At 56.4% G+C, this 14,011-nt stretch overlaps 1 protein-coding gene across 1 annotated transcript in view; it reads right to left on the bottom strand.

Annotated features, from left to right (window-relative positions):
- Nucleotides 1–14,011, bottom strand: part of ZNF775 (zinc finger protein 775) — a 29,374-nt gene that overhangs the window by 13,954 nt on the left and 1,409 nt on the right. The window contains exons 2-5 of the mRNA XM_053264727.1: nucleotides 12,625–12,751; nucleotides 11,195–11,296; nucleotides 8,929–10,398; nucleotides 5,036–5,122 (exon numbers count right to left, since the gene is read on the bottom strand). Coding sequence (XP_053120702.1) covers nucleotides 5,036–5,122; nucleotides 8,929–10,398; nucleotides 11,195–11,296; nucleotides 12,625–12,751 — 1,786 coding nt within the window. The remainder of the gene's footprint in view (nucleotides 1–5,035; nucleotides 5,123–8,928; nucleotides 10,399–11,194; nucleotides 11,297–12,624; nucleotides 12,752–14,011) is intronic.

The raw sequence follows: 14,011 nt of genomic DNA, 5'->3' as shown, positions 1-14,011 counted from the left end.
TTTGCCCAGAAGCATTCAGGACAGCTTAATAAAGCGCCCTAAAGTAGCAGGGGTGCTCAGACTTGGACCCTCAAATGCTACAAATCTGCAGGATTCAGGTCCTAAGACCCCCATCTTCCCCAGTCACAACAGTCCAGACAGACCCCCGCTGTAAAGGGAAGAGCAAGAATCGTAGCCTCTTGAAGAGTACCCAAGAAGGGGAGAATTCTGCCCGCTGCAGCTTTTCACACTGCTAAAACCCTAAGATAGGAAGGGCCTCACCTGGTCATGCTCCCTTGCATAGTTCTTGGAAGCCCAGGAGCCTCCGGCCACACCACCCTGGCAACCAGGAGCCTTGGGGGCTAGCCACCCGGACTTCACAGACCCATCTCTCTCCTGCACAACCAACAGCTGCTCTCCACACGGAGACAGTGGCCTGGCTTTCCCCAAGGTGGCAAAGCTGTGCCCAGACAATGCCAGGTCAGCCTACAAGTGGAGACTCCCACGATGGATAGGCCCATGAGAACCACAGGGCTCTGTGGGTGCCAGGAGTCAAAATGGACTTGACAGCACACTTTACTTTACCGTCAACCAAAGTTCTCAAAGCAGGTTACGCAGAAAAATAAAGAAGATAGTCCCCTGACCCCAAAGGGCAAACAATCTAAAAAGAAACATAAGCCAGATCCCAGCAGCAGCCACTGGAGGGATGCTTTGCTGGGGTTGGAGAGGGCCAGTTGCTCTCCCCTGCTACATAGCAATAGCAATAGCAATAGCACTTACATTTATATACCGCTCTATAGCCGGAGCTCTCTAAGCGGTTTACAATGATTTAGCATATTGCCCCCAACATTCTGGGTACTCACAGGGCACCCACAGAGCCCTGTGGTTCTCATGGGCCTACATGTAAGAGAATCACCACTTTGAAAGACACCTCTTTGCTTAATTAGCAAGAAGAGTTGCTGCCAGTTCTGAGCTAGACTGGTCAATGGTCTGACTCGGGAGAAGGCAGGTTCCCATGTTCACAGCCACACAATTCCCATCCACTACACATGCAGCCTCCACCACCACTACCACACTCTGCCTTGACACTCTGACAGGCCCCGCACGAGCACCGAGGCAAAACACAGAACCAGACCAAAAATACATGAAGAGAAGAGTTCAACTTTGCATTGGCCAGTTTAGGCAGCCAACTAAGAGACCAGCAATCTGGCCATCTGGCCGCCAGAACAGGGACCACTTTCCTCATTCTGGAGAGAGGACCACCAGATCAACTCCTCCAGGCCATCAGAGTCTAGCTGAAGGACAGACGTCGCTCAAGACACAAAAGGCCAGCTTCTGACCACTCTGTGCATCGAGGCGAATTTCACAGCCCATGGCTAGAAAGGCCCGTAGCAGAGAGAGGGGACTGGCAACCAGACCCACCTGGGACTCCTTTTGCCATCCTTGCCCTCCCCTGTGGAATGAGCAACACACACCCGATCCTTCCAGCCCATTCTAGCCTCCCACTGTGGGCAGAGAGCTGGTCTTCTGGTAGCAGGCATGAACTGTCCCCTTTGCTAAGCAGGGTCTGCCCTGGTTTACATTCAAACGGGAGAGTACATGTGTGAGCACCGTAAGATATTCCTCTCAGGGGATGGACCACTCTGGGAAGAGCATAGGAAACATAGGAAGCTTGCCATATACCGAGTCAGACCCTTGGTCTACCTAGCTCAGTATTATCTTCACAGACTGGCAGCAGTTTCTCCAAGGTTGCAGGCTGGAATCTCTCTCAGTCCTCTCTTGGAGATGCTGCCAGGGAGGGAACTTGGACCCTTCTGCTCTCCCCAGAGTGGCTCCATCCCCTGAGGGGAATCTCTGACAGTGTGCTCACACTTCTAGTCTCCTGTTCAAATGCAACCATTGTGGACCCTGCTTAGCTAGGGGGACAAGTCATGCTTGTGATGACAAGAGCGGCTCTCCTCTGCATGCTTCACTTGCATGCAGAAGGTTCCAAGTCCCCCCGCCCGGACATCTCCAGGTAGAGCTGAGAGAGACTCCTGCCTGCAGCCTTGGAGAAGCCGCTACCAGTCTGTGTAGACAATGCAGAGATAGATGGACCCAGGGTCTGACTCGGTATATGGCAGCCTCCTATGTTTCTAGCCGGAACGTTCTCTAGATGTGGCCGTTCCTCATTCTTGAATCTAAAGGCATTTCCAGAAGGCTTCAGAATTTGTAAGCCGGGTCACAGAAGGGACCCCAGTCCAGGTTCACCTCAGGAACTGGGCACATTTGGCGTTAAGTGGAGAGCTGCCAAGAGAGGCACATCTTCTTCCACACCGGCTCAAGACTCTGCAGGTCTCCTTCTAGAAGGAGTGCTGCTTCTCCCCCCCCCCCCGCCTTTTTTTTTTTCTTTTCTTTTTTTAAAGTGGAGCATTTTTACTTTAGAACTTTTGTGCCTAGTGCCCAGCTTTATGAACTGGAGTAGAGTCTCACATGGTGCCTCAGAGCTCTTCATGACAGCCCTACAACCATTAGCTACGCAACTCCTGAGCCTGACCTATAGTTCCTCTGGATTATTAAATATGATGCATCCGGATTTTAAATCTTTTAAATGTACTTTTTCTGTCTCCATTTGGTATGACCCTCATCTGGTTTTTAATCTGTTTCCATATACTTTTTATGTCTATTTTATAGTTATGACTATCATTTTATAATGTATTTGCTACTTTCCCTTTATAATTCCTTTTAATGATGCCTTTAATAACCTTTTAGGAAGTTAACTAATACACTCTGTTACTAGCAAATATTAGTAATTCTATAGTAATCATTATATATCCTGGCTCTTAAAATGCAACAGACAGGTTTTAATAGCAACTGCCACTTTGGTTTTAGGTATAGTATCATTCTGGATACTTTTAGCTACTTTCACTTTCAATATGTAATCAACCTTATATTTTATGCTGGTCCATGACCGTACTAAAGATTGATTTGATTTACTTTAGAAGTTGAAGGACCACCATCTCCTTTATGAACCTGCCAGGCATTTAAGACCTGCTTCCAGGGACCTCCTCCAGGCAGTCCCGTCATCAGAGAGCGGGCAGGAAGACAGGCAGCAACTGCCGGAAGGGCCCCTTTGGTGGTGGCACCAGAGAAGGGTGCAATATGCCCCCCCCCACCTCGTGCAGATTCAGCTGCCACCAACACTTGGCAGGCAGCGAAGACCTTTTCATTCTCCAAGGTTCCTAAGGGCAAGAGTTTGGGGTTCCTGACCTTAATGGTCTGTTTTGCTGATCTTATTTGATTTTAGCCATCGGCTTCTTATTGGTGCTGGGGGTTGAAGAGTTTTATTGTTATTTTATGAGGGGTTTTTTCTAACACATTTTAAAAATATATATAAGATAATGTTTCAGGAATACATAGCCTGCTCCATGTTTATCCCCTAAACCAGGGGTTCCCAACCTGTGGTGCTCCAGATATTGCTGAACGACAATTCCCATCACCCCCAGCTATAATTTGAGGTTGGGGGTGATGGGGGTTGTAGTTCAGCCACATATGGGGTGCCACAGAGTGGAAGCCCCTGCCAAGGCAGCCCCTCCAGGAAGCAGAGATGAGCCACTACGGCTTCCCACCCCGATGTTCCCGAAGGATGGCAGAGCGCAGCTCTCCGAGGAGTGGCAGCCGGGGATGCAGCCGTCCCACCGCGCTGGGGCCAGGCAGAGCGGCACACGGAGCTTTGCCTCAGCATCCTGCATAGCACTGCCAGCCACCCGGTGGACACTGGCCCTTCAGGCATCTCAAAGGCACAGCCCTGAGAGGAGAGAAATTCGGGAAGGCCAGTTCCGTCCATCACAGTAGCAAGAAGACACCCAGCAGCAGAGGATCCCTGGGGACTGCCAGACACACCGAAATGGTGCAAAGGGCTTTGCCAGAAAACCCCTTTTCCCATCGCAGTGCTGCGGTGAGCAGAGGAGCCACAACTGGCAGGGCTTTCCCTTTCTACACCCCTCTCAGGGTGCCCCCCCAACACTGCCTGGTTTATAGGGCCAGACAGAAGGCCTCAAGGCAAGAAGCTTGGGGGGGGCGGGATTTGGGGCACCAAGCGGCAGAACAGGAGATGAAGAGATCTGGCCACCAAGGCATGATCCGGTGGGAAGCTCCCTCACTGAATGGGATGTTGAGCTTGTGCAGGAGAGCTTCCCGCCAGGTTGTGGCCAGTGTTGGTGGGCATAGCAGGGAGGTTCTCATACGGGCTTCTCCATCGCAGGCACAACCTTTAAAGAGACACACTCCAGCATCTCCAAACAACGAAGAGGACTGCCAACTCTCCTCCCCACCCCCCTGCTTTAAAAAGGCACTTTTGCAAATTGTTTCTTGAGTCTGGGGTGGACTTCCCGTTCTAAAACTCAGAACTGCTCTCAATTTCTGATCGGGCTCCTGCGCCTTTAACAGCCTCGGGGCAGGCAGGAGAAAACACCAGCCAAACTTTCCTCAGCGTGGCAATGATGCAAGGGAGGGGGAAGCTTCACCTGCTGGACTTCTGCCTGTCATGCCTAACTCTCCAAGCACCAGGAACCGAGGAGAGCGGACAGCTCTAGAAAGAGACCACCAGCCCCCTCCCCACAAGACAATGTGCAGCAATACCTTTTTACGGGGGGGGGTGGGAGTTTTTCCTCCTCCGAGCCCCATGAGTGCTAACCCTCCACCTCCGCATCAGTCTCAGCCTGGCCACCCCCCACCCCCGCTTCTTCCTCGGCCAGAGCAATGCCCCTGCCCGCTCCAAAGGCTGCAGGCTGCTGCTGCTGCTGCTGCAAAGCCGAGAAGCCGCTACAGCTCCAAGCCCTGCCAGAGTTCCCAGGCAAGCGGGCGGGCACGCAGAGGCCGCGCAAGCGGAGGCCAAGAGAGCCGGGCTGGCTCTGCTGCCTGCCCGGGCGGGCACTGCAGGGTCCTGCAGGCAGCAGCTCACGGGAAGACCCAGGCGCCTCCCCCTTGAAGCCCACCCCTCCAGGACCCCCGCTGCCTCTGGGCGGGGGGGAGAGCCCTGCAGCGCCAGGCCGACCCCCCCCGGGGGGGCTCCTACCTGGCGACTTTGCCCCTGCAGGAGCCCCGCCTTCTGCAGCCAGCTGGCCCCTCCTCGGCTTGCAGGGGGGAGGGGACAGAGCGCCGCCTTACCTTGGCAGCTCTGCCGCGGGGATTGGCCGGGCCGCCTGGCAATCTCACCCAATGGGGCGGAGCGATCGCAAGAAGAAGCAAGGGCGCAGAACGCATGAGGCGGCGCCTACGATTGGCTACGGCGCCCAGCTGGGCTCGCCTCATTGGGCAAGGGAAGGGCCAATAGGGAGCCGGGTCGTGTGCCTCGCCCCCCCCCCCCCCGCGCGGGTCAAGGAGGTTCTTCACCCTTCCTCAGCTCCCAAGCGGAGCCCGGCGCTGCCCGGAGAACCCGGCTGAGTTTTTGTTCCGTTTCGTTTATTATTTCTTTTTGCATTTATATCCCGCTCTTCCTCCGGGGAGCCCAGAGCGGCCCCATGCATCTGTGGCCCGGAGTCTCCAGAAATCAGCGTCAGTCTCCAGGAGACTATTAAAAGCAATCCTGGTTTGATATTGCCAAAAGTGTTGGGGAAAAGAAAGAAAAAATACTGGGGAGGAGCAATCCCCTTGGTCAGAGCCGGCAACCCGAGCTCCAGCCCAAAGTTTATGCCCAAACTTTATAAGAGTCCAGAATGCCTGCTACAAGGTCGCGGAGTATGCGCAGAGAAGGGAGAAGGCATGGAAAAATAAAAACTAAGCCGTTTTTAAGCCCTCCACTTTGTCGAGCAACTGAGCCCTCCCGTGACTGGCCTCAGCTTAATCCACAGCGAAGGGATAGTGAACCAGCTTCTATAATTTGGACTAGGCGCGTGCAAGCTTTTGGTATACACAGCACTCTGAATGACACAGGGAAGGAAAAGAGAATCCATGGAGGGGTTCCCTGGGGCAACACTGAGCAATGATCATCAAGCCTTCTTCCATTAGGCTTTCATCCTTTGGGCAATTGGGAAGGATTCTTGCAAAAAGCTGCACCTGGATTTCAGTGCCTTTCATCAGAGAGCCTGCGTCCCTGCTTAGCATTTCACCTTGGCTATGTGGTGATCTTGGGCAACCTCTCAGTTTAGCCCCCGCTGCACTATGAGGCAGAAAATAGTGACCTGGCTGCTCTACGGACTCAGGATAAGGTACGTGAAGCACTTCAAAGCTTTTTTAGTCCTATATGAGTGAACATAAGAACATCAGAACAGCCCTGCTGGATCAGGCCCAAGGAGGCCCATCTAGTCCAGCATCCTATTTCGCACAGTGGCCCACCAGATGCCACTGGAAGCCACAGGCAGGAGATGAGGGCAGGCCCTCTCTCCTGCCATTACTCCCCCACAACTGGTACTCAGAGGCACCCCGCCCCCGAGGCTGGAGGTGGCTGCATATTGCTGCTGCATATTGCTACTGTTCACTTCCATGCTGGACAGAATTCTTCATCTGGAGGCCAACTGTAAGCCACATAAAGAGTAGTTTTACACCTGCAAAGCATTTTTGTCATATCAGAAAGAAGGCAATCTACTCACAGACTTTAGCACTGTAGTGTGCCTATTAATGGGCATTAGGGCAGATACGCGTGTTAATGCTACTACTACAAATACGTATATACCGCTCTTCAACCAAAGTTCTCAAAGCGGTTTACACAATAAAATAAATAATACATAAATAAGATGGTCCTCTATCCCCAAAGGGCTCACAGTCTAAAATGAAACATAAGCCAGATACCAGCAACAGCCACTGGAAGGATCCTGTGCTGAGGCTGGATAAGGCCAGTAGCTCTCCCCCTGCTAAATATAAAAGAATCGCCACTTCAAAAGGTGCCTTTTTGCACTGCTAGACCAATGGGTCAGTGACAGGTTACTTGAACATTGAATGGGACAGTTACAGGGAGCAACAGCAGGAGAGCAGGCATGCCCCTTTCAGCTCTTGCCTGTGGGCTCCCCAGAGGCATCTGGTGGGCTACTGTGTGGAACAGGAGGCTGGACTAGATGAGCCTTCTTGGGCCTGATCCAGCAGAGCTGTTCTTATGAATCTGGCAATTAGTCCTGTGTAACTCAAAAGCTCACATCACTTGACTCTTTTGTATTCTCCTGCTGAAGCAGCCTTTCTACCATCATTTCAATGGTGCGTGTGGCGCATTTGCTTAATTCAGCAAACACTGTCTGAACAACATGGAGAGGTCAAGGGGCAACATTCACTACACAGCAAATAGCTGGGTTCTTTAAATTAACATCTACCGTTTTATTTGTTTAAAAGTGTATACAACGAAGAAACTGAAATGAAAAACGTTTGCTTGCTTGTGCCCCACACAGTGTCTAGAAAGGACATCCTTGTCCCATTTCAATAGTCCTTTAGTATCAGGAGGTTATGACTGGGTCTCCTCTTCATATCTCTACTAAGCCCATTTCAAATCTCAATTCTGCCCCTGATATAAATTACACCAAATGAACTATACCAGGGGCTCTCACACTTGGGTCGCTAGAGGTTATTGAACTACAAATCCCAACATCTCCAGCCTTTGGCTGTTGCTGTGGCTGGGGATGATGGGAGCTGTAGTCCAACAACCTCTGGGAACCTAGGTTTGAGAACCCTTAGACTAAACCAGGGGTTCCCAACCTATACTCCAGAAGTTTAGTCTATAAACTTTGGGAACTACAACTCCCATCATCTCCAGCTACCATTGATTGGGAAAGATGTGAGTTATAGTTCAGCAACATCAGGGTTGGGAACCCCTGAACTAAATGTATGCAAATTTGCTGATCAACTTTGCTCTATTTGCATGCAGAGGTGTAGCAGCAGGAGGAGGTAAAAGGAGGAGGAGGAGGAGGAGGGGTGAAGTGAGAGGTAGGAGAGTAGGACCAGAAGGCATGAGGGCGCAAGAGGTCACCATGCATAAACCCAGAAGCTCCTCTGCGCATCCTTGAACCTTTTGCAGAGATCCTTTGCATGTCTTCAGATCTGTCTCTGCAGTCATGAGGACCAGCATCGTGCTTGTTTTTTAATTAAAAAAATTAAAGCTGTGATTCTCAAAAGAGTAAATCCCTTGCCTGATTCTGCATGGAATTGTTCCACAGACAGAAGTCTCAAAAACTGGGCCCATTTGTGATTACAAAAATGTGTCATGCTCTACCGTTTGTCAGATCAAACTGAGCCCATCTTTCAGTCCACAGTCGCTTCCTTGCCTGTCCCAAATGCTGTCACAGCCCATGAGCGGAAATGTTTGTGCATCACCGTGATGCCAGAGCCCATGTGCGTCTCTGCATGGCTGCCAAAGACACTGGCCCCCTGTTTGTGACGAGTTCCATCTCCAGGACCAGAGCTAAGCCCCAGAACCTGTTTATAATGCCACTGCTGAAATACGTGAAGAAACAACAAGGAGGAAAACAGTAGTACTGGACACGTGCAGAGTGCATTTCCTTCATCGCTGAAGGGCACAACCTCTCTCCACACACCTGCAAGTAGGTAGATTCCTCCAGGGAGGCCTGAGCCCTGCAAGAGAGGTGCTGCCTCCAGAGAGGTGCTGGGGCGCAGGCCTCCCTGGAAGGAACTGAATGGCGGGATCTGTCGGAAACCAAAGGCCCACTTGGGGCCCTGCTGCACCTCCTCAGCTGTCGCTCTCCCGTCCTTCACCTGCCCCGGCAATTCCTTCTGCTATTGCTAGATTAGCTAAGTGATTGTGGCTAAACCAAAACCTCTAGACTACTTCCTCCACCCAGAGCTCAGGTGCAACGTCCAGGATTTCCCAGGGACCTGGAAAGAAGGGCAGAGGGATCCCTTCCGTCTCGGGGAGTCCTGCACTCTTCCAGACGTGGGCGAGGTGGCCGCTGCGTCACGGTGCCGGGAGGGGCAGATCCCGTGCTGGGCAGACCAGCGGCCAGGCCCTCCCCCTTGAGGAACGGCGCTCCTAGTTCGGCTGCGGAGTCTGTCGGGGCGTGTAGGCCTGGGGAAGGCGGCCGTCCCCCTCGCTGGGGACGAGGTTCCGATGGCTGCGCTGGTGGGCCCGCATGTTGGAGCCCTGGCTGAAGACGCGGGGGCAGAGCGGGCAGGCGTAGGGCTTCTCCCCGGTGTGCAGGCGCTCGTGGGAAACCAGGTTGGACTTCTGCGAGAAGCGCTTGGGGCAGCGGCTGCAGGCGTAGGGCTTCTCCCCCGTGTGGATGCGGATGTGGGCCACCAGGTAGGGCTTGCAGCGGAACTGCTTGGCGCAGACGGGGCAGACGAAGGGGCGGTCCACCGCCGGCTGCGGGGAAGGCAGGGAGGCCGGCAGCGGAGGGACGGGGCTCTCACTCTGCGCGCAGGGCAGGTGCTGCTGCTGCTGCTGCTGCTGCTGCTGGAAGACCTCCAGCCCCAGGGGGTCCACCATGGGGCGGGGGCTCGGGAAGGCCTCCCCGCCGCCAAAGGCGTCCAGCGGGTGGCTGGGGGGCAGCGGCTCCCGGGTGTGGATCTTCTGGTGGGAGATGAGGTTGGGCTTGTGGCGGAAGCTCTTCCCGCACTGGCCGCAGACGTAGGGCTTCTCGCCGGTGTGGATGTGCTGGTGGGAGGCCAGGTAAGCTTTGCTGCCGAAGGACTTGCCGCACTCCTGGCACTGGTAGCGGCGCTCGCCCGTGTGGACCTGCCGGTGGGCCAGCAGGTTGGGCTTGTGGCGGAAGCTCTTCCCGCACTGGGCGCAGGCGTAAGGCCTGTCGCCGGCCAGCTGGGCCAGGGCCCCGGCCTTGGGCACCGAGCCCGCGATCCCTTCCGCCGCCATGTGCGCCATCTGGTGGGTGACCAGCTCCTCCCAGCCGTGGAAGCTCCAGCCGCACTGGTCGCAGATGAACTCCCCGTGGCTGGGCAGGCCCGGGGCCTGGTGGCCGGGCAGGGGCTGGGGGCCGTAGGCCAGGGACCAGGGGTTGAAGCAGTGGGCCGCCGGGGCCTGCTGGTGCAGCGCCATCTCCGGCCAGAAGGGCAGCGTCCCCTCGCCTTGGCTGCAGGGGGGGAAGGGGCTGGCGCTGGTGCCCAGCTGGCCCTCCTGCGGCACCGCCAAGTCCGGGGCGTGGGAGGAGCGCCCCCCGCTCTGGGGGCCAGGCCGAGGCCACTTACGGACGTGCAGGCGCCGGTGGGCAGTCCAGGCCAGGCGGCCCAGGAACCTGCGCTGGCATTTGGGGCACTTGTAGGGCTTCTCCCGCTTCCGGGGTTTCTGCTTCTGGGCGCTGTCCCTGGCGCTCTGGCCCGCCCCTGCCGGCCTTCGCCGGGCCTGCGCTGCCGGCCTCCGGGGCCCCTTCCCTGCCGTCCGGGAAGGGCGACGGCGCAGCCTCAGTGGGTCAGTGGAGTCAGGCCCAGGGCGCTGCTGCAGAGGGTCGGGCCCCTTCTCGTCCTGCTTCTGGCTCACGCGTCCATCCGCTGCAAGGAGACGGGACACAGACCGGCCGCCGTTAAGGCCACACCGTGCCCCCCTTCCCTGGTTCCACCCGCCTCGGCTGAGGCCAATTACTCGCATGCCTCTCGCCCCCACAGAACTAGCTGGAGACCAGCCCCCATCCTCCCCACGCCAAGGCTGTCTCTGGAAGAGGGGGAGCCCCTTCCCCATTTGGGGGGTGTCAAATTTTAGACTGGAAGCTCCTCAGAGCAGGGGCCTGACTTACGGACTTTGTACCGCACCGCCGTGCACCTTGAGGGCAGGACATCAGACATCATGAACCCAGGCACTTCTGGGGAGACGATGACGACAGCGCCCCCCGCCCTCCCCAGGCTGTTCCTCAACAGGCTCCTCCTCCTCCTCCTCCTGGGCTGGGCCAGACCGACCAGGCTTCCCTAGGCAGCCCCTCTGGCTCCTGCCTTCCCCGTTGACCCCTGCCCCTTCTCATCATGGCTGCTAGGACCCCCCCCCCACCGAGGGGACACCAGAGCACGCCAGAGGAAAGACCCAGCTCCTTGGCCGCCTTTCTGGGCCCCTTCTGCCTCTCTCGAGTGGGGACACCCAGCCCCAACCCAGCTGCTGGGAGGAGGGACCACCGCCCTGTGGGGCTTCTGGGAGGAGGAGGGTTCTTCCTTCGAGCAGACTTCAGGCCCTCCACTTGAAGCCCCATGGAGAGGGAGAGCAACCTGTCGGCAGGCCTTCCCACCCACGGCTCCAGGCGGCAACCTGCTGCAGCAGTATGGAAGGCCCCCTCCTCACGGGGCTGAGGGAAGCCCTTACCTGGGGAGTCGCTGTCCTCTGCAGGGCGTGGGGGGTCTGCAGCGCTCGGCGCCTCCCCTCGCATCAGCCGGGAGAGCAGCTCCGGAATGGAGAGCAGGCACTCTGCAGGGGAGACAGGCAAGGGAGACAGGCAGCAGGATGACTGGGCAGCTCGGAGGCCGGGGCGGGGGGGCAGCGGCACGGCTCTCTCTCTCCGGCACGCTCCGCTCCTCCGGGCCTGAGCCTATGGGGAGCGCCCGCCTCTGCTGCTCGCCTTGGGTCTCGTGACCCACTGGGCCGCCTCGGAGTGCAGGGCTGGCCCCAGACACTTCCAAGAGGGGCCCTTGGAAGGTGGGCAGCAGAGAGCGCCACTCTTGGGGTCTCCCCCTCTTCACCGGCATCTGCAGAGGGGTGGGTGCCCCAAGTGAGCACACGCTCTGCCTGGGCAGACAGATGGGGCGGTCTGGGCAGGGCCAGCCAGCTGGCAGAGGCACAGCAAAGGAGCTTCCAAGGGTGACCGAGCCCCCCTATGCATTCCTGGCAGCCATGTGCGGTGCCATGGGGCAGCTTCTCAAGGGGCAGCCCTCTTTACATTGAGCAGGGGGGGAGCAGCTGGCCCTCTTCAGCCCAGCCCAGCATCCTTCCGGAAGCTGTGGCTGGCGTCTCCCTTGGGTCTCTGCGTAGCCTCTCTGGGACAGGGACTTGCCTTCTCTTCGCTTCTGATAGGTAAGCTGCAAGGAGAGCTTTTTTGTGGGAAAGCAGGATAGAGACACACTCCCCCACCCCCCACCCAATAAACAAATGGCTGAAGTCAGTCTAGGCTGGTTAACGGCCGTAGCAGCCACAGGGCTGTGAGGAAAGGCCGTCTGCGCTTGGAGAGGGAGCCCACACCACTGGGCCCTGCTTGCCTCTTGGAACTGGCATGTCCTCATGATTGCCTGGATCACCCCTGACCCATCGCTCCCTTGGGAGTCAGGAAGGAGACGCTGCCCAGGACAGCTTGGAAAACGGAGCTCCTGCACCCCCCACCCCCAAGAGGGCTCTTGCCTTCCTTATGCTTGGTACTCTCACTTCAGCCAGAGAGCAGCCTCCTGTCTTCCTACGCTGTCCCTGCTAACAGCCACCTTGGGAGCGGGACGGGGAACTGCCCCCACGATGCCCCTACTCTTTGGTTTGGGCAAACTCGTACCCTACAGAGATGCCTTTGAAAGATATCCCCCCCCCCACCGGGTCCCATTGATACTGGCCGGGGTAGTGGGCCAGGGTTTGCCCGAGGAGGCCGCCCCTCTTGGCTCACCCTTATTGGGAGTTCTAACCTACCCCATCCTTCCGGTTCAGGGTGGGTCAGTCACAACACAACATCGGGCAGGCAAATGAATCCCAAAGTCCTACGCCTGCCAGGAGAGAACTCTCGGCCCACAGAGGAAACCAGAAGCCCACAAAGACTTTACCCAGCGAGGAGACCAGCTCATAATTCTCCGCCATTACGTCTTGGTAAAGCTCCTTCTGCCATTCCGCTAGCTCCGCCCACTCCTCCGGAGAGAAGTAGACCGCCACGTCCTCAAAGGCCACAGACACCTGCAAGGAGGAGGAGCAGCCCCGCTGAGCAAACACACCCATCTCCCTGGAGGAACCCACCCAAGACGGCCAGCTCTCCTCTCCCTCCTGCCTCTCGGATGCCAGCCAGAAGCAGAGGGACCCGGCCCATCTGGGGCTAGGGCCCCCAAGACACGGCCTGTGCTCCCATGGGGTCCTTGTCCTTGAAGGACAGGCCACCAGAGGCTTGGGCCACACGCCCACATCTACACACACACACCCCACGGAATGAGGTGGTAGGAGGGCGGACTGAGCCCCTCCAGACTGCAGGCAGGAGATGCCCTTTCTGAAGGCTCCTCCTCCGCATGAGAACTCTCTGTGCTATGCTAGTTTCCTACTTGCAGTCAGAGTGGGGGGGTTGTTTGTTTCCTGGTGTGTGTTTTTTACACACGATAGTTAAAAAATATGATTTCTCCAGCTGCTGTCTGAAGTGGTATATATACGGCCACTTCATTCAGCTGTATTTCATCCTCATTGCTCCGGCCTTACATAAGAACCTAAGCACAGCCCTGCTGGATCAGGCCCAAAGAGGCCCATCCAGTCCAGCATCCTGTTTCGCACAGTGGCCCACCAGACGCTCTGGGGAGCCCACAGGCAAGAGGGATGTGCAGGCCCTGGTTGTGTGGCTTTCCCTTGACTTTTTATTTTGCTAAATGCAAAGGCAGCAGCTGAGGGAAGACCTATGGGTGGGGGGGTGGGCCAAGGGGATTTTTAACCCTTTCCCTCCCAATGCTTTTTCCACTATTCCCCTCCATCCACGTTGCTTTTCCTCCGTGCAACTACTTGACCAGAGTGCCTGAAATAGCTCAAGGAGCTCCTGGTGGGGGGCACTCCTTGTGCTCATAGAATTCCCCTTTCAGGCTTCCACTTCTCTTGGGTTCCTGTACTGGCGTCTCCCCTCCAGTGTCCCCTGAAATAAGGATTCCCAGGTGTTGTTGACTACAGCTTCCATCGCCCCCAGCAGCAATGGCCTTTGAGTGGGGATTATGGGAGTTGCAGTCAACAGCGTCTGGGAATCCCTCTGACAGGGAACACGGCTTCCCCTCCCTCCTTCTCTTCTCTTCCTTCCTGGCCTTATTATACAGAGCAGCTCCTTCCTGTACTGTCCATAAATATTTAAAGACGACTCTGCGTCAGGGCAGGCCTTCTATCCCCCCTTCTTCCTCCTAGCAGGGAAGGCCATTAATGGGAGGGAGCGAGGTTGCTTCCCCGGCCGTCTCCTGTCCAGGCACTGACCAGAGC

This window comes from Hemicordylus capensis, chromosome 6, assembly GCF_027244095.1.
Source record: "Hemicordylus capensis ecotype Gifberg chromosome 6, rHemCap1.1.pri, whole genome shotgun sequence".
Taxonomy (NCBI): domain Eukaryota; kingdom Metazoa; phylum Chordata; class Lepidosauria; order Squamata; family Cordylidae; genus Hemicordylus; species Hemicordylus capensis.
The sequence above is the reverse complement of the archived record's forward strand: the minus strand, read 5'-3'. Positions and strand labels throughout refer to the sequence as shown.